Source organism: Natrix helvetica, assembly GCF_964273705.1.
Source record: "Natrix helvetica genome assembly, chromosome: 4".
Lineage (NCBI taxonomy): Eukaryota > Metazoa > Chordata > Lepidosauria > Squamata > Natricidae > Natrix > Natrix helvetica.
This window is the reverse complement of record NC_138550.1, coordinates 59,791,533-59,818,572: the sequence shown is the minus strand read 5'-3', so window position 1 is coordinate 59,818,572 and position 27,040 is coordinate 59,791,533. Positions and strand designations below refer to the sequence as shown.

The 27,040-nt window shown below is 38.9% G+C and overlaps 1 protein-coding gene across 1 annotated transcript in view; it reads right to left on the bottom strand.

Moving 5' to 3' along the window:
- The window catches only part of EFHC2 (EF-hand domain containing 2), a 70,036-nt gene extending 43,263 nt beyond the window's left edge, over window positions 1-26,773 (bottom strand). The window contains exons 1-7 of the mRNA XM_081951364.1: window positions 26,648-26,773; window positions 25,232-25,420; window positions 22,259-22,409; window positions 13,487-13,710; window positions 5,971-6,222; window positions 4,988-5,098; window positions 4,598-4,736 (exon numbers count right to left, since the gene is read on the bottom strand). Of these exons, the coding sequence (XP_081807490.1) occupies window positions 4,598-4,736; window positions 4,988-5,098; window positions 5,971-6,222; window positions 13,487-13,710; window positions 22,259-22,409; window positions 25,232-25,420; window positions 26,648-26,689 (1,108 nt within the window). The 5' untranslated portion in view covers window positions 26,690-26,773. The remainder of the gene's footprint in view (window positions 1-4,597; window positions 4,737-4,987; window positions 5,099-5,970; window positions 6,223-13,486; window positions 13,711-22,258; window positions 22,410-25,231; window positions 25,421-26,647) is intronic.
- Window positions 26,774-27,040: the final 267 nt, after the last annotated feature.

Genomic DNA, 27,040 nt, shown 5'->3' with positions numbered 1-27,040 from the left:
GAAATCATAAAGCAGCAAATAATAATAATAGTGGGGAACACTGATGGATAGAGTAGACCATACAATTTAAATAAAATCATCTATTTTAATCAGACCAGAAATGATTCTACCGAAGTATAAATGGCAACAGAAATTCTGAAAATAGAAAACCAAATAAAAGGGAAACAATCGTTTTAGAAAGGCACATGGGAAACTCAAAAAGAATGCAAGATGGATAAAAGAATTTGAAAATGAATTTACTACAAATCAAATGGAAGAGCCAATAATATGAGCAGAAATTGTTAAAAATCAAGTGAAAATGATTAAAAATTAGATAACTCCTGGAAATTATCAATTCCATAGCTTTTGGCTCAAATAGTTGACAAGCTTACATCCAACTATAGCTAAACGGCCTAATGAACTATTCCAATAATTGGCCAATACTAATTTGATTTTTAAAAAAAAACCAGTGAAAGAAACTACAGGCCAGCAACATACCAAGAAACTACAGGCCAACAATATGCTTGCCAATGTTTAAATTACTCACCAGCATGATGGCAGGTAAAATGCAAGGTTATTTAGAAGAAAATAACATCCTTTCAATATAAAAGAAAAGAAATAAAAGGAAAAGCAGAGATACAAAAGATCAAATTCTGAGTGATAAAATGGTTTTGGAGAATTGCAAAACACAAAAAGCAAATTTTCATATGGTCTGAATTGATTATAAAAAGGCATTTGATTGATTACTATATAGGATTATCAAATGTTTGCAAACAACTGGTGCCAATCGAAACATTAGAATGTCTGTATAAAAAATAATGAAGCAGTGGAAGGCAGAACTGGTGACTGGAAATGAAAAATATGGGTTTATCATTAGGAAAGGCATCTTCCAAGGTGACTCAATATTACCCTTATTATTTGTCATTGCTGTGATCCCACTTTCAGTGATTTTGAAAAAAACCCCACAAATCTTGAATACAAATCAGCAAAAAGTTCTAATAAAATATCACATGTACTTTAGATGGATGATTTGAAGTTTTATGGAAAATTACAAATTGAAATCAAACCATTAGGAGCCATCAGGATGAAACCTACAAGTATCTGGGCACTCAATAATTGAGTAACATCAAGTATGGATAAATTAAAAATGTAATTAATAAAGATATCCAAAGAGTTAGAAAAGATTGAATATAAAAATTAGTACTCAGTACAAAAGAAGTCCATTGTGTGGTTTGGTCTAATAAAGAGAATAAATCACAAACAAATGAGTGGATTGAAGGGAAGGAGAGGGCTAAGAAAATTGTGATTACCATAAATAGAGCTGACAAAGACTGAGAGAGGTTAAAAACACGACAAAAGATAATGCATGAATCAGTAAATGAACATAGTGAAAGAAAGAATAGCTTCCCAAGACTGAAAGATGTGAAGTTATACTGAACAGGATTGATATAAATTAAATTTAGTTAAGAGCTCTATTTTTTCTCTTATCTCCTGGCTTCAATTTCTTTTGCTTACTGCTTTTTATTTTCTCTGCATTATGTTGTTTATACCAAAGGGGAATAACATAATAACATATTCCAAACGATAAATGGGATATGTTCCTTGAGAACAAAAACCTTTCTAATGTGCAGTTATCTTGTTCCCGAATCTGAATTTCAGGACTTGCATAACGAATAGATTGCTGATTAAGATCTTCCTTGCATTCCAACAGTGCCACCTAGTGCACTTCTTGAAGATGGGCTAACAGGAACTACATTTAAATGGTTCTTCCAAGAGAACCATTGTAAAAATGGAAAGCCAGTTCTTCTACCTTGCACCAACAACTGCAGATCACAACAAGCTCAGCTTGAAACTGAAAGCAATACATTATGTTGATCTCTCAGATGCATTTATTTTACTAATTTACTTGAGTATTTTTGCTGCTCTAGTCTGCAGATTCTAATAGATAAGAAGCAACTGTTTCTGTGGCTTTTCTCATTCTCTCAGAAGCACTGCTGCAGGGCAGGATGTGAAAATAAATCTTTCTCACAAGCAACCATGCATTCCTTTCAGCTGGTGAGTGTCCAGTAGAAATCATAAAACACGGAGATGATCAGGCTGAAACAAATAGCTTATTCTTACAGATAATAGTTTTCAATGCAGCGGGCTATTTAAATTCACATTTAACTCTCCAAGAGAAATTATTTCAAACTTAAAGGACTTAAACTTAGGTTTTGCAATGGCGGCTGTTTCTCTAATAGAGTTCCCATGACCAAGTTTTATTGCAATCTGGTATAATCTGTTATTCAGACACCAGTTTGTCTAACATTGAATAAACAAAAAAGTGAATCAGTTAAAGAAGGCTGGTTAATTCTTACTTCACTTGAAGAGTAAAGTAATAGGAGTCAAAATTCAAGTCCATGTTTGGAGTAGAACACTCCTTCACTCACATTTCATTAATTTGATTTTGAAATCAAATTCAGGTTCCAAATTGGTTTTGCATTTATTTACTTATTCAATTAAAGCACTCATGGGGAGAGCTGGTCATGTTATTGGAGTGGGCAGGATAACACTTTATTTTTGAACGTATTTGCAAGTTTCAGTATTAAATTGTGTGATATGCATACTGCAAATCTTCACTCATAAAAAAATATCAAAAACTGTGCACAGTAACTTATTTCAATGGACTGCTCCTCAGGAGATTTAGAGGCCACAAAGAGCCTATGGGCTGCCCATTGACCTAAAGCAGACATGTCAAATACAAGGCCCATAGGCCTCATGTGGTTAGATCTGGCCTGTGGGGCTGCCTGGAGACAGCGAGCAGCAGCCCCCCTGCCTCTACCACAGCCCAGCCCAGCTCAGTAGGTGGCGAGCACGTGGGGACTGGCATCCAGGGTGGCCCACTGGCCTAGATCTAAGGCCTGGGTGGGCTACCACGATGTTAATGTAGATCAGCTTGGGGGCAGCAGCAGCAGCTACCAGTATCACTGCTACCTCAATGGCTTGCTCGCCATTGCAGCCCACCGTCCACCCCCACATGGGAAAACCATGGCCACCGGCAGTTCTGCCACCCCCTCCCCCTCCCTCCCTTCATCTCTTTCTGGGCACACAAGGAGGGAAGGAGGGATGGATGAAGGGAAGATGGAAGAAGATTGGAAAGATAGGGAGGGAGGGTCTGAGAGAAATCCTGCCTTAGCACTTGGCCAACAGCAGTCCTACTGCCCTTTTGCCATCCCCTTGCCCCCTTCCCCCTTGCCCCCTTCCCCCTCTCCTCGTCGTCTCCCATTCCATCGCTGAGGATGATTTGCTTACAAAGCCAGGTCTCTTTGCACGGAGAGGGAGTGGGCGTCCCTCTGACTAATGCACTTTCCCATCCTGCACCCACCGTGAGCAACCTGGCCAGGGAGAGAGAGCACACCAGCAGCAACCTCAAGGAGGAGGTAAGTGCGACTGGGCACCCCCTCAGGGAAGCAGGGTGGGGCTGGTCTGCTGGGTCCCAGTCCCCCAGGAGCTTAAGGCCCAGGCTGGGCATTTCCCTCCGTTGCATAGACCGCCGTGCAGCCCAGCTGCCTTCCAGGGGTCCTTTGTGTGGCAGTGAGAGTGACGGCAAGGCTCCTTCAGTGAACGAGGTTTTGATGCTCACCCTGGTCTCCCCTTCCTCCACTGGAGACCTCCAGATCCCCCCTCCCAGTCTTGACTGGACCCCCACAGGAGGCACAGGACAATGCTGCTGCATGTGGAAGCGTGGAGGGAAGCTCTCCTCCCCCGCCACCTCCTCTTGCTCTCCAGAGATCTGTCAATGCAGAAGTTGGACTGGGAGGAAATTGCTTCCTGCAAACTTTCTACTCTGTGCTTCTACAAGTAGTAGTATTGTCCTCTGCCTCCTACTTTGCTGGACAGGGAAATGCCAACGATGTCTGGGATTGGGATAAGAACATTTCCTTTAGCGTGGTGTGTGTGCGCGTGTGTGCGCGTGTGCTTGTAGGGCACCAAACTGGCCCCACATTGAGTTAGCCAGTACAACTTGTTGCATCCCAACCTAGCCATCCCTGGTCAACTGCACTCAGTGAGGAAGTTGAGCCGGTCACACCCAGCCATGCCCACCTAGTTGCGGCAACCCAGCCGTGACCATCCAGCCACACCTATCCAGCCACACCCACCTGGCAGCTGTGAGTTGTCATAGTCTTACATACAACTGGTCCTTTGAGGGCAACTATAATGCTGATACAGCCCTCAATGAAACTGAGCTTGACATCCCTAGTCTTAAGTTATTTGATTTTATTTATTTTTAATGTACTATTAAATATGATTATTCTCATATTTTCATATTCATTTTTTCAAAAGAGAAAATCATATTTTTTCTTTTATCTCATTACAAGTTTTAATTTGGTATCAACCTTTGATAATTTCTGGGCAATATAACTAGAGGCAAAAGTACATGAAATCCAAGGGGCTCAGATATGACAGAATCTTTGGCAAACAAGGATATTAATAAAAGTATTCATCTCCAATTGCTTGGGTTCCGATATAGATGTTATTGTTAAAATGTGCACTACAATAATGGAGGTTCTCAATGGATTGAAAAACCAACCTTGAAAAATGCCCAATTTAAAATTAAAATATTGGTATTTTTACTTACTGATTCCATACTTTGTCTTATAATATTCTTTGGAAAATTCATCACAATCACAGAGAATTATTTTTCGTCCCCAAACATTGATTGTTGCTCCTATTCTCAGGTCACAGTCTTTATAAAATTCCTGATACACTGCTCCTGTCTAATAATTGGGGAGTGGAGAAAGGAGAAATATATACACTAAAGGTTATATCAGTTATTTTATTTTGAAGTTTCTTGACAAGCTTCTGTTTTGAGAAATATATTTTTGTATGAGATTATATTTTTGTATTAAATTATACATCTTCTCCCAAATCACATTTTCACCCAACCTGCTTACTCAAATTACCATCATAGAAAGACAATTTAAATATAGTGGAATTTTGTAAATTATAATTGTCGAAAATATCTTACCTTACGATTATCCAGAATATAACGCCCTTTATTCCCAACTAGCCCTCCAAGCACATTCAAAACTGTTCGATCTGTAATTGTACCAGGCTGATATATTCCAACTGGAGCAAACTGGGGTTCAGGTAAAAGACAGACTATTAATATATGTAAATACCAGGCTAACTAAAGAGAGCAGCCAGGATTATCTAGTATGAAGAGCAGTGACGTGCAGTGAGGTTTATGGCTGGTGAGGCTGGTGACGTCATCAGGAAGCACTAATGAAACTCCCTTGTGGATATTATTATTATATATTATTATTTCATGATGAGAGGTGAGGCTCTGCCTCCCCTGCCTCCCCTGACCGCACGTCCCTGATGAAGAGTGCTCGACGTATGAATGAACTGACCATTCATTCAGCAACTGTTCGAATTACACTGGTGCTAACTGAATGGAATTGCGACCCATGCCTGAAGTTACAGCTGTTGCAGTATTCTTACGATCATGTGATTAAAAGTCAGGAGATTGGTAGCTCAGCCACACTTACAACTGCTGGGGCACTGCAACTCCCTCCATCTGCCTACGTAAATCTATGCAAATATATAAAAAGGTATGTAAATATGTGTGCTAATGGCCTCTGTCTGAAGCCAGCTGACCTCCAAAGCCATGGCAGAATTGCATCTGCTGCAACACCTCATCTTATCCTTAGCCCTACATTGGGCATCCAGATGTTTTTCCCACCCTCTCTGAAGCAACTGGTGCTATTTAGTTGGGATTCCATTCACCTAATGACCCATGAGATCACCCAATAATAAGTCAAGAACTACCTGCATCTGAAATTTTATAAGGTAATAAATGTCTGTTTCACATAAAACCTACATTTTATGTCCATCTAACTACATATATAAATATTTATTTCATTGAAAAAGACAGCAAATGGAACAAATGTATAAATGCATTCCAACCCTGCCAAATATCAAATCATATATTTTCACATACGCATTTACCTTTGGTAGTTTCTGTCTATTGAGGAATAGAGGTACAGCATCCCGGCCAGAATTTATAGGTATCACTTCTTTTATTTCAATTGTATCATCAGCCAAAAAATAATGTAGCACCACTTCTCGAATGTCCCCAAACATTGTTTCAGTGTCATCCCAAACACCGTAAAAACGTAAAACATGTCCCTCATGTTCCAGAAACTGGCGAAGTGTATCAAAGCGCTCATAGGGACGCAATGGTGTCATACTATCTATCAACTGTAGATCAGAAAAGAATTTTTTTAATTACTATTGTTATGAACATAAAAATCTCAATGTGTTAGTAACTTTTACAATGTCTCATAGTACCAGTCTTCATAGCTAAAACCATAATTTTTTCAATGCTTCTCCTATACATTTTTAGTATAAAAAATACACATTTCAATTTTGTTATAGCAAATGAAATATATGCTATAGTAACCATCCAGGAACAATTTCAATAGTGAGCCCAAGTATCAAGGTTTCATTTTTTCCCCTTTTTATGAAGAACTTTTACATCTCAAAACTGGAAATTTGTTTGTTTGTTTATTTAATTTATATTGCCGCCTATTTGCACATGGTGACTCAAAGCGGCTTACAAAATATAAAATCTCATTTAAAACAATAAAACTAATAAAAAAGAATCAAATAAATTAATGTAATAAAATTAAAATTACCCCCATAATTTTAAACACAAGGCATTTAATGAGCTCCATCCTGCTCTGGGTTCCCCAGGCCCGCTGGCAAAACCAGGTTTTCAGCACCTTCCAGAAGAGTGTTTGAGTGGAGATCATTCTAATCTCTGGGGGAATGATGTTCCAGAGAGAGGGAGCCACCACAAAGAAGGCTCTTCTTCTGGGTTCCACCAGGTGTATTTCCCTAGGGGATAGGACCCACCACATTCCCTGCCTCCCCACTGATGGGTCAGGTAGAGGTGACCGGCAAGAATCGTCCCTCAGATAACCTGGTCTGAAGACATGAAGGTCCCAAGCAATTAAAGGTGACAACCAGCACCTTAAATTGCACCTAGAAGCAAATTGGCAGCCAATGCAGCTCCCCCAGGAGAGGTAATACATGTGCACAGTGGGGTCTACACAAAAGCATGTGGGCCACTGCATTTTGCACCAACTGGAGCTTCCGGATGCTATTCAAGGGCAGCCCCATGTAGACCGTGTTGCAATAGTCAAGACGGAAAGTGACTAGGGCATGAGTGACTGTGAGTAGGGATTGATGGTCCAGGAAAGGCGTAACTGGCGTACAACCCACAGTTGCGCAAAGGCCTCCTGGCCACAACCTCCACCTGCTCTTTGAGCAGGAGTTTGAGTCCAGGAGAACCCTCAGATTATGCACAGGGTCTGTTTGGGGTAGTGCAACCCCATCCAAGACCAAAGGTGGCAATTCTCCCGAGCCAACAAACCCCAAACCCAGAGCCATTTGGTCTTGCAAGGGTTTAGTTTCAACCCGTTGCTCCCCATCCAGCCCCTAACAACCTCAGGGCAAGATTACTATCTTCCAATATCTCAATACACAATCCCATTTTTTGTATGCAAAAATGTGTCCCAGGCACATTTTTGTCAGATATATTTTCTTCATTTGTAAACATTCTTTTTCATGTTCTGAAGGGGTATTATAAAGTTTCTTATCCAAGTAGGTATTGGTTCTTGTTTTCAGAATGAACCTTTTAGTATTATTTAATACTAGTAGCTTGCAACATTATGCCTATAAAATAAAATAAAAAATAAAATGGTTCTGTTCTCAAAATACACCCATTAGTATTATTTCAGTATTAGTAACTTGCTACAATACGTCTATAAGGAAGGTTCAGAGACAAAATAAATGTATTGAAAGCCACATTAAGTGAATAATTGGAGGTAACGAGACTATACAAAAAGCAGTTTGTGAAAATAGAAACACATTTTGAATGGAAGAAAATGGTCTGAAGAAATGGCAGCAATGAGGTAAAAGGACAGATAAAAATTTGAAGAGACCAAATTGTTCATTGACAAAGCTAGAAAGCCAATACAAATACCCTAGAAACAGTGTAAATCAGAGTTGGTATTCAGCTGGTTCTCTCTGGCTCGGGTGAACCGGTAGCGGCGGCTGTGGGAGGCTTTGCCCACCCACCCTGATGTAATGCAAGAGCACTGCGCATGTGCAGACGCTCACATTTATGAACCGGTAGGGAAGGTTAGTGAATCCCACCGCTAATGTAAATGATATTACCTTCAATTTGGAACCTGAATTTGATTTCAAAATCAAATTAATGAAATGTGAGTGAAGGAAGCAAGCAATAAACTTCTACCGGGAACAGGATTAACATCCCTGCCTCTTCAGAACACTAACCTTAGATATTATGACATCACTGAAGAGGAAGTGGGAGGGGGTGCTGGAATCAAGGAGAAAAAAGGCAGATAGAAAGGCATAAAATGTTGTTAGACTATTATCCTATAAGCCCCAAACAATGACTGAGCAACCAAACTTTAAAATATTAATAAAATGATCATGAAGTATAAGGCTGGGAAGAACCTTAAGATCCTCTAGTGCCATGATGGCAAACCTATGGCATGCATGCCACAGGTGGCACGTGGAGCCCTCTCTGCGGGCACGCAAATCATCATCCCAACTCAGCTCCACTGAGTATGTGCGCGAGCCTCCCTCTGCCAATCTGATTTTTGAGTCTCTGCCGCACATGTGTGGGTGAGGGAGGTCACATGCACATGAGTTAGGGGTGCGGTGCCCCCTGCGCCCCATTTTTATCCCAGGAGGCTTCAGGGAGGCCTGCTAGGGCCAAAACGGGGCGTGGGGGAGTCGCGTGTGCATTGTGGGGGGTAAGGGAACACAGGGGGGGTCACATGAGAATGCACAGGTGGCAGGGCACATGGGGTGGTGATGTTGCACGTGCATTGCATGATGGGTGTGGGCACGCATGCTATCGCATGTGCACGTGCTTTCAACACACGAGGACAAAAAGGTTAGCCATCACTGCTCTAGTCCAAGCCCCTTTCCAACATAGGAATCTACTAGATTTATATTTCAATCTAAACTACATTTTGTAACCCTAACCCTATGGTTTATTACATCACTATTCACCGGGTTCACATAAGATATAAGACATTATTTAAAGCCATGGTTTAACTTAGAACGCTAATCCAAAACTAAACAAATTACATTATGGCTTAGCATGTTGTGTGAATCAGATCCAGATCAACTGAACTGTAGTGAAAGAAGCAAAGTTTCCTTTTATTATGAAGCAACACAGACTTGGAGAATTGAATAGTAAAGCTAGGTGCTCTAGTAGGGCTATATTGAATTGCTTTCAACAATTCAATGTCTCTTAGTTTAATCTATTCAATTATGAAAATAAAGAAATAAAATGGTAAACAGAAAGGCATATGTGCTCTTTTAATCATGCAAGCTGATTTTAAAAATAAGGAACTAGGATGACGGTTGCATGATTAAAAAAAACTGCCGCGGCATTTGGTGGCAAGAAAGAGGGAGAAACTGTTAACAGGTATAGGAGTTAATGTGGATTAGGAGCTGTCAGTACATTGCTCAACTTAAATCATTCATTACACAAGCGATAAAGCACTAAAATGAATAAATGAGCAAAAAAGACTAGATCAAAAAGATTGTGAGGGGAAAATGGTAAACTCTCCTTTCAGTAATAGATGCCGCATTTATCAATTAAATACACATAAATCTTACAGTGTACTATTATAACAACTCCAATCAGTTTCTAAATTTTCCATGGATTAATATAATCATTCTCCTGGAAAACAAATCAATTAGTTTGCCAGATTTAGGTATTTTAAGATTGCCACTCAATTATTTTATATGCCAGCTAAAATAGTAGTAGCAGTAGTACTGTAAGTTAACATTAGCAATAGTAAACACATGTATTCTGTAGGCTACATCACAGGTCAATTAAGAACAATTTCTATCTCAAATCTGCTACCCATTACTCCCAGTCACTAGGCTGTAGAGATTTAAGAAACAATCCTACAATCATTTACTGTGGAGTAAACACCAAAAGAAATCAGTGATAATTTGAGTAGATGCAATAGTGTAGGATTGCTCTGTTAATAGGACTGAGGGTACACAAAATATTTGTGCACAAGGGCTACTTAATCTAAATGGCCAGCTGTGGCAAAATTTCCCTGCTGCTCATGAGCTTATTTTTTTCTTCTGAATATATTAATATTTAATTGTGCTAAAATTCTCTAGATTCTATGTGTCTGTGTGCATACATGTGTGTGCAGAATCAGATGGATTTAGAAAAAAAAAGGATGGTCAGTTGCCACTACTGAACTTTTTGTAATATCACACATTCTCAGTGAGCCAACTGAAAAGAGAAGCGCAGTGCAGATAATAAAGTGAAAATATTACTAGTCAATCCAGTATGTATTTTAATCTGGTCCCTGTGCATAACCAATTATGGACATCGATTTCCAGATACATCATTTGTGCCATTTATAAGATGTGTGTAAAACATCTTTGTATCTTGTTCTAAACATTTAGGGAAACAGAGTTTCCACTCTTTGCTGAGTTAACATTGAAATATAATTAAGAGAAAACAAGCAAGCATCACAGAAGTATAAATAAGTCTGTATGAAACTGAGTAAAGACATGCGTGCATATGTGCAAGCTCTCAGTAGTTATAAGTTCAGCATAGAAAAGCCTTTCAATCAGCAATTACTGATCCTGTCCCAGACAAAAAAAGAACTACTACACAAAACTATGTTTCAGTGCCCTAACAGCTGCTTTTTTATTTTGTCTGTTATAGTATAATTAGGAATAATCCATAATTCTTGATTTAAGAAAACTTAGATTAAATCCACTGTCCCTATTCTTAACAATGGCTTTCAGAAATTAATTCATAATCTCTTGGCATTTACTATGATGACCGCAGAACTCTATATGTTCAGCCACCAGTTAGATGGCTCCTTATCTACAATTCTGTAACATAAAGGAGTATCTATGGAGATTTTCAGTCATCCAGGTCATGGTTGTCCCAAAGGTGCTTTTTCCAAGAGGCAGCTGGTCTTTATTTTTCTTTGAAGGCGTTTGGCTTCTTCAGCTCCCATAACCCACCCAGTCAGAGCTGAAGAAGCTTCTGGGATGAGAAGTCAAATGTCTTCAAAAGAAAAAAAGAAAAAAGTCCAATTGCAGTTTGTGAAAATAGAAACACATTTTGAATGGAAGAAAATGGTCTGAAGAAATGGCAGCAATGAGGTAAAAGGACAGATAAAAATTTGAAGAGGCCAAATTGTTCATTGACAAAGCTAGAAAGCCAACACAAATACCCTAGAAAGAGTGTAAATCAGAGTTGGTATTCAGCTGGTTCCCTCCGGTTCGGGCGTCCAATTGCTTCTTGAAAAAACATCTTGGGACAACATAAAGGCGTCTACTCTTTTCCATCAGTTTTATTCCATTGTCTTTTGTTCTATTGTAAATTAATTGTTATGCAACATAGGAAAGGACAAATGATAACAGAAATTGGTATTAAATTAATCTGACAGTTACCATAGTGCAGTTACGTTTAAGCTAGGAGAATCCCAATTAAAAATCTATGTAAAAGGTTTTAGTGCTAATACATTGATTCAAACGTGTATTACAAGATAAACTATAAATATTCCGCATATTCATTCTAGTAAGGTAAAGTACAGCTAGGTTTGTGATAAATTGCATTGAGGGTTTTCAGTAGGTTAAGGTAGGTCAACTAATGTCTGTTCAGTTGATTTATTTCATGAAATCTCTCCTTAGGGTAGCTATTATTTTATGTTTATTATTAAGTTCCAGGCTTTAAAGCCAAGCAGCTTTGAATATATTACATATTTTACAATCCCTTCCAGAACAATAAAACAACTGCCAAAATGTTTAAAAGTATCAGCAAGATTAGAATTTAAATTAAATTGTCTCAAAGGGGGATACATACAAGAACACATTTGGGCAGATTCATATAATGGGAATTCTGTTGCACTGTGTTACATTTTACAAAGTAATTGTAAACATTCAGCAAATTCCTCTTTTGGTATCAACCTCCCTGAATTAACAGCTACTCAGTTTTAGGCAATAGGTCCTACTAGAGAGAAACCTTCAGCTCTTACTTCTTTTTAATCTAATTCATCTCCAGTGCCTATTTTCCTTCTGCTTCCTTTAATATAAACGCCACATTTTCTCCTATAATAAATCTCACAAGGAATGTGTCCAAGTTGTTTTCCTCAACCTAGTGTTGAAATCGGCCAAAATGATGAATTTGTCATTGTCAAAGCTTATTCAAATAATTTGATTCAGGTCTTCACAGAAAGCCTTCTTGTCTTCAAATGTGCTGGTGAGAATTGGAAAATAGGTGCTGACAATTATTATATACCAGGATTTGCTGAGAGGAAAGCAGAACTTCATGAGGCATTTATTTATTCCAGTGGGTAGAGTTCTTCAGCAGAGCAGTTTTGACTGCAAAATCTATTCTTGATCCCACCCCCTTGATTCTTGACTGTTAAGGGGATGATCTGCTAGCTACGATAAACTATCCAGATGTTGTTGAGGGGCAGGCAATGTTTAGATACCTTTTCTATCCCCCTCTCTTATATGAAGGTGAACACTGCTATCTTAAAAAGTCTGCCCAGTTGCCCTTGATGTTGCCAGACATTTCTGCTGCCCCGGGTACACAAATGAACGACCAAGTCACATATTGAAATATGAAGTACAAAATGGACAGTATCAGTATCTTGAAACAGAGTCAGCTGCCAGACAACAAGCAAATTGCAAGCTACATAGCTGATTGATGTTAATTGAAAATTATCAAAGAAAATGTAGACTACAAAGATTCAATCAGTGCCTTTTATCAGAGAAATAAAATAATTACTACTGCAATTGAAGAGAGGCTTGCTATTATGCTTACTATGTTCTAAGCTGATATGTGTTGAAAAATGGGCCTTTCAATCAAATTAAGTTAAAGAAACATTTATAGTTCATTATACGTTTCTTTTAAACAGGTTCCACTGTATATATAATCATTCTTACTCCTAAGATTGCAGAATTTTAAAAAGTATTAAAGGAACTTTATTATCTGCAGTACTTTTGAACACTAACATCCTTGGTCTACTATTCAAAATTTCATTTGCAAATGAGAAGGCAAGAGATTTTACAAGCTATCTAACACATTCTGGATATTGTTTGAATACTAAGCACAACATATGAAGATACTGGCAATTTAATCTGGTTTACTCATTGATAAAAGCACCAAATTTTATAGCATTATTTATAGTGATGGCAAACATAATTTTAAGCTATACTTCTGGTCATGTTCTGAGAGAATAAGTATGTAATAAGAAATAGATGCAAACCAATACAAGAAATGTAATTAAATATGGATTATTAACGTAAGACCTCTTCTTAAGGAGGATTCCTTTCCCAACATGAAATTTTCCTTGTTTGTTATGTACAAACTGTTCTTAATTTTACCCTACAAACTATAGTTTTGTCAGCCATTCTTTCATCTAACCTTCTGGCGTCCTTTCGTATAGGGATCATCAGGATGTTCCAACGGGGGATTTACTTTGACTCCCATCTTTCTCAAGAAATTTTTAGTGAACTGATCACAGTCTGTAATTTTGTATCTTTGGCCATAAAATACGACATCAATGTCAAGGTTGAAATAATCAACAGTATAAAACTGATCTTCATTAGGAGGCGGTAGTGGAATCCGATGGCGCCTAATAAGTGTTCCTGTGTCGAAGAAAAACACAATTAATATAACTTACTCCCAACTGAAATTGTGTATTAACATTATTCACATGAAATCTCAAAATAGTTACATGATAACAGAAATTTTGCCTGAAATATTAAATAGGGTGAATTTAACATCAATTTAAACAGCGCCTTTGGACTGTGCCACTTGAAACTTGTGTCTGAGAATTTCTCTCAGAAAATCATTGATAAAAACAGTAAATCAGGGTTTTATTCCTTGATATATTATTTCTATATGCATTCAGAATTCTGAATGCAACTTACAGAATTTTGTGCCTCTAATTCCAGCAGCTTACTAGGTAAAGATGTAACGTTTCAAACAATTGCCAGTATTTTAGCATTCCTTGTTTGAGATTACCCTCTACTTATAAGTTTGTTTAGTGACTGACTGATAGTTGAAGCATCCCGGGGTCATGTGATCACCTTTTGTGACCTTCTGATAAGCAAAGTCAATGGGAAAGCCTGATTCACATAATAACTGTTACTAACTTAACAACTGCATTGATTCACTGTGGCAAGAAAGATTGTAAAATGGGGCAAAATGCACTTAACAAATGTCTCGCTTAGTAACAGAAATTTTGAGCTCAATTGTGGTTATAATTTGTACTGTGTTGCTCTAATATGTTTTTGTTTGGTTTCTAATTAAATTGTATGGTTTTAACTGTTTTTCTAATGCAATTGGAGACCCCTTGAATCCCTTTATCAGAAAGAGGTACTATAATTCCTATCTGCCTAAAAAACAGCAATCCTTATCCCATCCCTTAAATTGTCCAAAGAATCATTTAGAGAACTGACATTGTGGTTAATATCTGTGAGATTAGGGGAAGATATAGAGAACACTTATATTAAAATAAATGTCCAATAGCATATTACTACTTATCATGACTATCTTTAAAGCATAATACTATGACACTCAGATAAAATAGCTACCAAAAGTTTGAAACGTCTTAAGGGAAAGGATCAAAATTCCTAGAAAAGATTCAATATATAATAAAATCAGTAGTGGAAGCATACTTTTAAAAAACAACAACATCATGAGTATGTATATAAGAACCTCCTAGCTCTCCCCCACTGAAGCCTAATTATATATATGAAGGGGGTTCATATATGTGCTGCATACTCTATAAAAATATTATTCAGGATCCTGTCCTGAGCAAGAATTATCCCTATCTCTACTGAAATAATAGTTATACTCCAAAACCTACCTTTCACCTTCCTTTATTTATTTATTTATTTATTCAATTTATAAGTCGCTCCCTCTCCACGAAGGGACTCGGGGCAGCGTACAATTAAATACAAGCATATGGCACGGAGGAGGTAAATACATACAACATTTTTACAATTCATAAATAATAATAATAGCCATAAGGTTAAAAAGCAGTAACAATAAAATAAAACAATTAAAATACCCTAAAATTAAAAATTTTACCCTTTAAAATTTTTCTTCACCTTTGAATGTCATTCTAACACTCATGGAATATAGCCTATACCCATACCCTTTTAATTCCATGAAATGCAGTCAGAGTAGATAAGTATGCATAAAAGTTATATTATTATGGTAAATTAATAATACATATATTTTATAGAAAACAGTTATCATAAAACTGAGTTTTTAAGTTAAAAATAGAAACATATACTATTCTTCAATATTTCAGGAGTGATTTGTTTTAATTCCTGGTGAAATAATAATTAACTGGAGATGGAATTTTACTTATAATTCACACATTATTTAATATATACCTTCCTATAGCACAAAGAGGAACATGTTACTGGGAAAGAATAAGTAAAAGGATACTTCTGAGCATTTTTTAAATCAATCTAATATATTTTAATGGTTATATAACATGGAAGAAAATGGAAATTACCCTGTTTCTTTCCTGGCTTCAAAGGAGAGCAGATTTCCACACTCAATTGTTACTAATGCCTGACTGCAACGCTGAATATCATTAGTTTGGGATAAGCAATTCTTCAAAAAGGAGCATGACAATGCAATGCAGATAGCCTCTGACATACAATATTTCATTTAGCTGACCATTTAAAGCAGTGGTAGGTTCCCGATCCTATTGCAACCGGCAGCGCACGCATGCATATTTACCACCCATGACGCTCTAGCTGATCAGCGGAGCATCGCACAGGCGCCGTACGCTCTGTGTGCGTACGTTCCTTGCGCTTAAGCCCCGATTGGCTCAAATACAGGTAAGGATGGCCAGGCAGGCGGGTGGGCCCTCTGGAGCACCGTACCGGAGCAGTACCTGGTGCTCACACCAGGCACTGGTATGCCCGTACCAGGGCATACCGGTCGTATCCCATCACTGATTCAAAGTTATCACAACATTGAAAAAAGTGACTTTAGACTGTTTTTCATACTTATGACTGTTGCAGCATCCTCACAGTCATGTGATTAAATTCAAACACTTGGCAACTGACTCATATTTAAGACAGTTGCAGTGTTCCTGGATCATGTGACGACTTTTTGCAAACTTCTGACAAAGTCAATGGGATAGCTAGATTCACTTAACAACCAGGGGTGGTATTCACTTACTTTCCCTACTGGTTAGCAAATGCGAGTGTGTGCACGTCCACACATGTGCTCAGCCTTCCGCACATATGCTCTGATCGCATGCATGGCTTGCACACACGTGCACGGCTTGCATGCATGTGCACGGTTTGAAACTGTGACTAAATAGGACGGCATAGAGCTGGGGTGTTACTAAGTTAAGAACTGCAGTGATTCACTTAACAACTGTGGCAGAAAAGTCATAAAATGGGGCAATACTCACTTAACAAATATCTTGCTTAGCAACAGAAATTTTGGGCTCAATTGTGGTCAAAAATTGAAGACTACCTCTACTACATATTTCTTAAAGTAAAGAAATCTCTTATGTCTTCCAATTTCTTGATGGATTTGTTTTTTATTTATAGCTAGTGACACAAATATGGTGGTTTGCCTCTTAATAGTTAACTTTAACTGTTATTCGGTTCCTGTGCATATTTATTTAAAAGCAAATCTTACTTCATTCAATGGGATTTATTTAAACACATAAAACCACAATAGATTTCTGGTTTTCTGAAATCATATCAAATTCTGAAATTAGAAGACCACCTATAAACTTGTTCCAGAAAACTATCCTTAGCTGAAAAATTTTCTCTCAAAATACATTGAAATACAATTATTCCAACAGCACAGCAAATGGACTAAAATACCTCTACTTTACTTTTCCTCACAACCCTCTCCTTTTGTATCTATAGTGTGCATCTTCAAATCAGTGCTGACTCTAATAAGTACATGAACCATGCAATTTTCTTGGCAACATTTTTCAGAAGTACCGTATTTTTTGGAGTATAAGAAGCACCTTAATTTTTTTTGGGGGGGGGGGGCACAAGAAAAAAAGAATTCTGCCTCTGCACAGATCTTTTTATCCATTTAAAACAAACCCTATCACCCTACGCACATTTAACTAAAGTGAGTGGGGTGGGGAATGATTTTCATGGGGGCAGAAGAGGGACTTGGCACTGAAGGCTCCACTCCCAAGATTCCCCTGTCTTCCTACCTATAGCTGTAGGCAGTGAAACCTGGCTTTCTCGCAGCAAGGCCCAATAGAGATGCAGCACTTCAGTCCTCCTGGACGCTGCCATCTCGTAAACACAGTGCCAGGTTTTCTGGAAAGCCACCTGCACCTTTGCTGCCTCGGTCTGAGCCAGATTCCGCAAGCCGCCCGGAGAAGCGTGGAGGTCGGGACTTGGTTGGCGAAGCGGGCACTGCGCAGGAGGTATAAGGCAAGGTGGCTAGCAGAGCCTATTTACGGACCTACCTTGTGGCATTAAGAGTGGCCAAGCGTCAATATTGTGCCGCTCTTATTGCGTCCGCAGATAACCGCCCTGCCGCCCTGTTTCGGGTGACCCGCTCCCTCCTTTCACAGAGGCCGCGGGAAGCCCCCTTGCAGGGTAGAGCAGAGGAATTTGGGGAATATCTGCAGGACAAAATCGCCCAGATCCGTAGCGAGTGGGTCCCCTTCAGTAGTCTAGAAGGGACGCCGGAGGCGAGTCTTGAAGGACCATTCTGGGAGGAGTTTGACTCTGTTACTGCCGATGATATGGACAGGTTGCGTGGACGACTGCGAGCCACCACATGTTTATTTGACCTGTGTCCCTCCTGGCTTATACTGGCATCCTGGGAGGTCACACGAGGCTGGCTCCAGGAGTTAGTCAACGCTTCTTTGAGAGAGGGGTTCTTGCCGGCCGTCTTGAAAGAGGCGGTGGTGAGGCCCCTACTCAAGAAGCCTTCCCTGGACCCAGCTATGTTAACTAACTATCGTCCTGTCTCCAACCTTTGCTTTTTGGCGAAGGTTGTAGAGAGTGTGGTGGCACAACAGTTCCCATGCCACTTGGAGGAAATCGATTATCTAGACCCGCGCCAGTCCGGTTTCCGGCCCGGCCACAGCACGGAGACGGCCTTGGTCGTGTTGGTGGATGATCTCTGGAGGGCCAGAGATAGGGGTTGCTCCTCCATCTTGGTCCTATTAGACCTCTCGGCTGCTTTTGATACCATCGACCATGGTATCCTATTGCGTCGTCTGGAGGGGTTGGGGGTGAGGGGCACCGCCTTGCGGTGGTTCTCCTCCTACCTCTCCAGTCGAAAGCAATGTGTGCTGACAGGGGAGCAGAGGTCGACCCTGAGGCCACTCACTTGTGGGGTGCCGCAGGGGTCGGTCCTCTTGCCTCTCCTGTTCAACACATATATGAAGCCGCTGGGTGAGATCATTCGTGGTTTTGGGGTCGAGTACCATCTGTACGCTGACGATACTCAGCTGTACATCTCCACCCCGAACCACCCCAACGATGCCGTCGAAGTGATGTCCCGGTGCCTGGAGGCCGTACGTGTCTGGATGGGAAGTAACAGACTCAAGCTCAACCCCTCCAAGACGGAGTGGCTGTGGTTACCGGCGCCCCAGTTCAACCAGTGGGTTCCATCACTGGCCATCGGGGGCGAACAACTGGCCCCCGTGGAGCGGGCACGCAATTTGGGCGTCCACCTGGATGCCCGGCTGTCAATGGATGACCAAGTGACAGCCGTGGCAAGGGGGGCGTTCCACCAGGTTCGCCTGGTGCACCAATTGCGTCCCCTATTGGACCGGGACGTCCTTCACACAGTCACCCATGCGCTGGTGACGTCCCGACTGGACTATTGCAATGCGCTCTACATGGGGCTTCCCTTGAGATGCACCCGAAGGCTGCAGCTGGTCCAGAATGCGGCCGCGCGGGCAATCATGGGAGGTACTAGGTACTCCCATGTAACACCTCTCCTGCGCGGGCTGCACTGGCTACCTGTGGCTTTTCAGGTGCGTTTCAAGGTGTTGACTATCATCTTTAAAGCGCTCCATGGCACAGGACCTAGGTATCTGCGGGATCGCATCCTACCCCATACATCCCTGCGGCCGATTCGCTCTCACAGAGAGGGACTCCTCCGGGTGCTGTCCACTAGGCAGTGCCAGCGGGCGGCGCCCAGGAGTAGGGCCTTCTCTGTGATGGGTCCGACCCTCTGGAATGACCTCCCCCCCGACATCAGAATAACCACCGATCTCCGCTCCTTCCGCAAGAAACTTAAGACCCACCTGTTCAACTTAGCTGGCCTGGCCTAACCGTAGTTTTAATCTTTCTAGCCTGTATTTTAAATTTTTAGGGGTAGTCTTTTTAGGTTGCTTTTTAATTTTTATTACTGTACAGCCTAACATTTAATCTGATTTTAGGGGTATTTAAGATTATTTATTTTGTACATGGTTTTTAGCTTGCTGTCTGTACACCGCCCCGAGTCCCCTCGGGGAGAGGGGGCGGTCTATAAATTCAATAAATTCAAATTCAAATTCAAATTCCTTCTTCAGATGAGCCAGGCAGAGGGCAGTCGACTTTTGCTCCTGGCAAAAGCGATGCTCGCTTTTGGCAATACCCATCGCCTGGAATGGCATTTTTCAGGCAGTTGACCACTTTTTTGGCCTCTGCCCAAATCGGGGAGGAAAGCATTTTTGGGTGGCAGCGGTGCGATCTCCTCCCCAAATACAAAAATGGGGTGTAAAGTTGGCATTGCTATCTGAAAATGTGTTCCTCCCCAATGCCCCATTGCACATCGCAAAGCCACACACCCTCCTTCTCCTTCTCTGCACTCACCTCTTTCCTCCTGGGCCAGGAGCAAAAGCTGACTGCCCTCCATCTAGGTCATCTACAGAAGGGGCAGGCAGAGCTGCTAGCCACCTTGTCTTACATCTCGTGTGCAGTGCCAGCTTCACCAACCGAGTCCGACCTCCATGCTTCCCCAGGCCACTTGTGAGTGGGGCCAGCGGGTGGACGGGCCTACCTTCGGACTATAAGACACATCCAGACTTTCACCCTCTTTTTGGGGGGGAAAGGTGCCTCTTATACTCCAAAAAATATGGTAGTTTGCCATTATCTTATCCCTAGGACTGAGGGACAGAAATTGACCCTAAGTCACCATATCATTTTGGACCTAAAGAACTAGGATCCACAGTGTTTCAGTTTCTAGCACATTGTCTTTAGCAAAACCATAAAAATTAATTGAGATTTGGGTAGGGTTAGAATTAGTGTTTGGAAAGAAAACATAAAACATGGGAGGAATACTGCAAACAAAAATGCTGGATATATTCTCAACCAGATGAACAACAGATTCTCCTGATGATTCATTAGTTTTTTTTAATCTATCTATCGTAAAAAGTGGTGTTACAGCTGTATTAAAACTCAGAAATATTACTATAAATCTTATACTAAAAACTAAAAGCAAATAAACAAAAACTGTTTTCTTCATTATAACTGAATGAAAAAAGGATTTCCTTTCTGAAGAAAACATGCAACTTTCCCATTTTGTGTTCATAAACATAAATCTGTTAGTATTAGATTTAGCATAATGTAATTTTTTTACTGATAATGTGTCATCAACTTTAAACTGTTGACTCTCAAAGGTAAAGGAAATTTAAAATCTTATCTTTTCAATTTCAGATTCAAAACACAATTATAATTCGTATGAAATATCATTTCTAAAATTCACACATAAATCTAATCACAGGACCATCACAAAATTATTTTGGGAAACTATATACTGTCTTTTGCAATAAATAGTGGCCTATACTACTTAAATTTTATATTGTGCCTGAAGCTCAACATAATTAAGTGGTTCTTGACTCTCAGAAAATTTATTAGGCAATTAATTAAAAAAAATAGAAGAATATGGAAAAGTGGCAAGATTGAAAATAAATAAAGAGAAAACTAAGATTTTAGTGAAAAAACAGATGAACAGAAAAAAGAATGAAGAGAATAGATATTCAGATTACTAAGAAAATATACAAAAAGGGGGAGCTCAAAACTAAACAAGAATTGAGTGTTCAAGGTGGCATGGTACTCAAAAATACAAATACATTCTAGATATGAAAAAGAAGTTAAATTATATATTTTCTATAAAGAATTAACAGAATTAGATAAGATATTAACAGGGACAGGAGAAAGTGTCAGTGTCAACTTCTCAGATTCATTGTGGCTCCAGAGATGCCGGAATCAATTATCTTGGGGCTTGCATGGCTTGACAAGTGGAAGCCTACGATAAAGTGGGAAGACAGCGGTAGGAAACTAATTATTGCATTTGGGCCGCTACCATCAGTGGAGGAAAAGGGCCACCCAGGGACGATTGAACCCAAGAGCCCAGAACCTGCAGCACCTGCAGCAGAGACAAAAAACCCAGGGGGATGTTTTGTCGAGAAAACCACAGGACAACAGTAAGATTGATAAAGAAAACGTATAGCTACTTACTGGACATCAAACTGGAAGATGAACAAGTGAAGAAGACAATGATAGTATGTGCAAAAAACTTTGACTACACAATAGAACTAGATAAATCGCAAAAATTGAGGGACAGGAACTATAAATTAACAATGTCAACTGCATATAAAGCAAATTTGTATAAGATGTTTTATAGATAGCACTTTGCGTCAGCGAGGTTGGCAAAAATGATTAAAGATAAGTCAGCTAAATGTTGGAAGTGCCACCAGATACCTGCGTCTTATTATCATATGTGGTAGACATGCGTAGAAGCAAAAAAATACTGGACAAAAATACATATGTGGCTGGAAAAGATGATAAAACAACACATTGATTTAACACCAGAAATATTTTTGTTGGGGATTTTACCTGAAGCCTATAGTAAGGGGATTCATGTATTAACTGCAGCTAAAATTGTATTTGCACCAAACTGGAAAAGTGAAGAGATCCCTACTGATGAGAATATCATTAGAAAAATATTAGTGTGTGCAGAAATGAATAGATTAACACTTACAATTAAGGAGAAAGAACAAACTGAATATTACATGACATGGGAATTATTTTATTGATGGTTAGAGAATAAAAACAGAAGTTAGAAATAGGGAAATAAAAGAAGATTAGCAAAATATAGATAATATGTTAAGAGAGAGATCTCTTCCAACTCTATTATTTTGTTAAAATATTTGTAGTAAAAAGATATAAAATATACCTTGTGGAATTCCACTATTCTTCACTTGGGGTTCAACAACCTGAATTGTGTCATCTTCAAGATAGAAATATATTTTACAATGTCTTATTCTATACAGCTCTTGATTTTTGTCAGGAACTTCTTCATCAAAATAAGCACTAAAAGACAATACCTACATAAAAGCAGAGATAGGCAAAATCAATTCTATTATTATTATTACTACTACTACTATTAACACACACACACACACACACAGAGTATATGCATATATATACAGTATGCAAACGCATACACATATACACACAGTGGAAAAGTTGGATTCTAACAAAGAACTATACTATTTTGTATTTATTATGGAGATATTTTAATTAGGTCTTTTATAGGATCATAACACTGGAATTGATTTGATTATACAATTGATTAGTTATCCAGATTCTTACATTTAGTTATGACACAAATAAACAAAGCTCAACAATCTAAGAATGATTAGTACATCAGTATTACATCTTCCTATTTCTGAAGGAAGGGAGGGAGGGAAGGAAGAAGTGAAATCAACAGAAAATTCTCATAAGTCAACAACTTTTTAAATTGTCAGGTACGTAATAGCAGAAATTATAAAAATTTTAAAGGAATTCTATTGAATGTCACTGTCTGATTGTCCTGATACTGTAAATACATGGCTAACCAGATTTTCTGGTTTTGTAATATTCATTGGAAAATAAATGATTTAAAACTGTCTTAATATGATGGCATATATTTTTGTAGTGCATGCAATCAGGATGGCATACTGCAGAAAAAAGAGATCCTTTAGCATGCTTTACTGAAAGAATACCAAATCATGTTGTTATCAAGATAAGAGGGACAGCAGCTATGTAGGCCAGAAAAAGATTATGAAAGGTAGAGTCCTGTCTGAATTTACCCTTAATGATAGATTTAATCTCCTAATTACACAGGCTATGCATAGTTAATTAAACTCTCTGCAGCTAGCACTACCAATATCAAATGGAAATAATCACAAGCCTCATTAAGAAAAATGTTCATAGTAGCAAGGAAAAAACATTGCAAATGATACTTTCTGGTAATTCAAATCTGAATGTTTGAAATGTTCTTTTTTTCTTGTAAGTATAAAGCTTTGGAAACAATTTAACACCATCTGCCTGGTGTTTGGCATGTATGTGCTGATGTTTATTCTCTCTTTTTCAATAAAATGAATAGAAATTCTACATCAAGGAGAAAAAAAACATGGTGGGAGACAGTGAGAATGGCGATTAGCCAAATCCTGGGGGCACTCCAGGAAACTGCATTATGTTTGGCTTGCTTGGACAATACAGTTTAATGAACATGTTTTATAAGAAACATTTCAAGCATGAATTGTCCAATTTATGACTTAACTATTTAATATCCTAATCTATAGTCCAGTTAAGTAATTTTATTTAGATTTACATGAATTCTGTCCCACAGGTTTTTTTTTCAGACTGAGAAATTATTTCCCTTCAAAGCACTTTGGCTGAACTAGTTTGTAAATCATGCTGCAAACATTACATTTGTGTGGCAAGCATTACACAAACAGAAAACTAAGACCATCATTTTAGGTATTATTACTATGCATGAAATGCAAACCTTCCTCTAATCATCGTAATCCCTGGATTTGTATACTTTCAAAATATAAAATTAAAAGTAAAAAGAATAGTCTGTGAGCATTTCACATGATACAAACTCTTAAATGCTGGATTACAAATGGAATACTTCTGTCTATATAAAAAACACAAAGACCTACAGGATCTGGCTAAAGCCTTATCTTGTCCAGCATTCTGTGTAACACATAGCCAACCAAACACATTTTGGAAAGAAGCATGGACAGGAGGGTGATAGCCCTTTTCCATTGTTTTCTAGTAGTCTGTAATTAGAGTGTGTGATTGCAGCAAGATCTGAAAAGCAAGACAATAAATTGGATTAAACTGTGTTTGGCAATCCTGGATCAGAGGGCTTGCTAATCACAGGAAGCCTAACAGTCTGTTTCCAATCATCCAGGCTAGAATGTGAAGGTACAGAAATATGATTTGTTATAGACCATTATTTAAGTAGCCCCACAATAATCTTGCAAATTAAATCAATATTACCTTAATTTTCTAGATGAGGAATTAGAGGCTGAGAGACAGTCGATTTCTAAGGTACTAAATACATTCATGGTATTGTGAGATTTTTCTAAATTTATAATTTAGATTACTTCCTGTCAGAACTTTATAGTCAAACCCCCAAGCTAGATGTATCCTTAATATTTATTGCACAAGAGGAGATACAACTAATATTTATAAAATTCATAAAAACTATAAAAAGCAAATGTAGGCCAAGTGTGCTTTTGCACATAGCATATCCAGGATAACAAAACTCTGATCTGTTTACAAATTCAGTAGAATAAATCAATAGCAGAGATGAAGCAAGTAAGAAGAAATAATTTCTGGTCAATTGGACCGGGCATTTTTTTTCATCTGAATAAATCTGTTAAATTTCATCTAACAGTTTGCAAGGTTGGAGTGTACAGTTCTCTAATAATATAAATGACTTGTGAACAACACACACTCACACAGATTAGAAGTTATTTATACATAATTCAAAACTATTGGAGAGCTCTAGAAGATTTGACGTCTAACTGTTCCTGCAGGCACTTCTACATGTTGTCCAACCTCCAAAATGTTTTGTGTATAGTCCAATAGCACAGAATTTGTCTGGCAGCCTGGCTAGATTTCAATAACTCAATAGCAAAGACTTCTACCAATTCTGGACTATTCTCTTCCTCATTAGAAATTCCTCCACTTCGTACCATCTGATATGCAATGGTCAATCTCTGGCTCTCCCAAAAGGCTTTTTATGGAGTACAAGAAACTTTTTTCTTTCATTTTTTCAGTTAACTTATTTTAGGATCCAATTAATCACTGAAAATGAAACACACACAAAAAACAGCAGCAGATCGGTGTGAAAAAACAAATCATTCACCTGTTTATCAAATGCTACCCATGAAGGTGCATCACTTCCAACACCTCTAGGAAATACACTATACTTTGGTTTTAGTTTTTGTCCAAGCAAAGGTTCTCCTCCTATTCCAGGTTTGTCTTCTCCCACCAACATAGAAACCTTATTGCAGTAACTCCAATGTTGAGACTTATGGAACTTTTCTTTTCCTAGCTGCAATCAAAATGAAATAAATAGAAGACAATTATTAAAAAAACAAATTAAGGAAAATAATGTTTTAAATATACAAAATAATTTATACAATAATTGTTCAAATCCATAAATCTCTGAAGAAACCTGAGTAGCAATCAATTCTATTATCTGTACTGAAATATTGTATTTCAATCACATTTAAAGATAAAGGTGGGGCAAGACTGCATAATATTAAGAGCCCATCTTAATACTGTGCCTTAGTTTTACAAGAACCAATGCCAAAATTTATCATGTAACAAAACACAGACCTGACTTTGCCGATTTAAAGTGCTACTTCTGTTAATAACAATGGGAATGGATATACTCTTTGAAAACATACATATACATTTTAATGATTCTCTCTCCCTCTCTCTCTCTCTCTCTCTCTCACACACACACACACATACACTGATACTAAAAACTACTAAACTACTAAAAATATGGAGGGCTGGTGATGCAAGAAAAACAGAGGAAAAAATGGACAGCTACCCAGCTAAATTCAAATATTAAATAAGGATAGGACTACTGGAGTATGTTGGCTTTTTAAAGTATAAGATATTTTTATATCTGCATAGATGAGTAGCAGCCAAGAAATGATGTTGGCTAAATCTCTAACCTGCACTGCCAATGAGTTGTAAAATCCTTCTCAATGTAAGACTTAGTCCTGTGTTTGTATCAGAAAGCATTACACACTAAGAAAGGCAGGGTGTATGCATGTATGTATGTACATACATACATACATACTATATATAGAATGTGTATATATATAATATATATATAATATATAATATATATATTATTCTGCCAAATTTAGCAATGAAAGAAGAGTGAAAATAAAAAAACTGATTCATCCACCTCTGTCGCCTGGGTGCAGAGCTCCTGTTACGTCACCCATATTTCTAGCAAGGATTCTCAATAATCAGGTTTAGCCTTTTCTTTACCCAGATAGTGCAAGTCCAGGAAGCAAGCAAGGATTATACCACATTGACGAATCCTATAAATAATCTGAGACCTGATCAAAGACAGAGTTTGAGTCTCCCTTCTGAAGGGAAGAGATTCTTTCTCTGGTTGGACGGCAGTTATTAGGCATTTAGAATTAGTTTGACGAACGAAGTTTACACACGTGCATAGGTATCCCCGCAAAACATTCTGTAAACCTAAACTTAGAGAGCTCCCGGTGGCCCCTGGATCTTACTCAACATTACTTACATTCCTGTTGAAAGAGTTCCCGGGCAGGAGCGGTAGCGCCATAGTTGTGCGGGTCCTGCCAGCCGCGCCCCCCGCCGCCTCAGGGCTGGTGTTGCTGCCCGAACCTGGCTGATCGCCCTCCGCGCTACCAAGGCCGAAGGAAGCGCAGCCGTGCTGTTTGGAGTCCAGTTGCCTGGAGACCCCCATTTGACGTCACATAGGGTGGCGGGGAATGGTGCGTTCGCTTCGCCCCTGCTCTATGCTGCCCCCTGCAGACAACTGACTCTGCCGCAAAACCTGCGTGGGCCGTTGAATCGCGCTTTGCTGTTGAGGTATGCGAAGTTCCATCTACGGGACTGCTAGGAAAGGTCTTTCGTGCGTCCCCAAGGGATTGTTGCCCTCCTAGGTCACAGA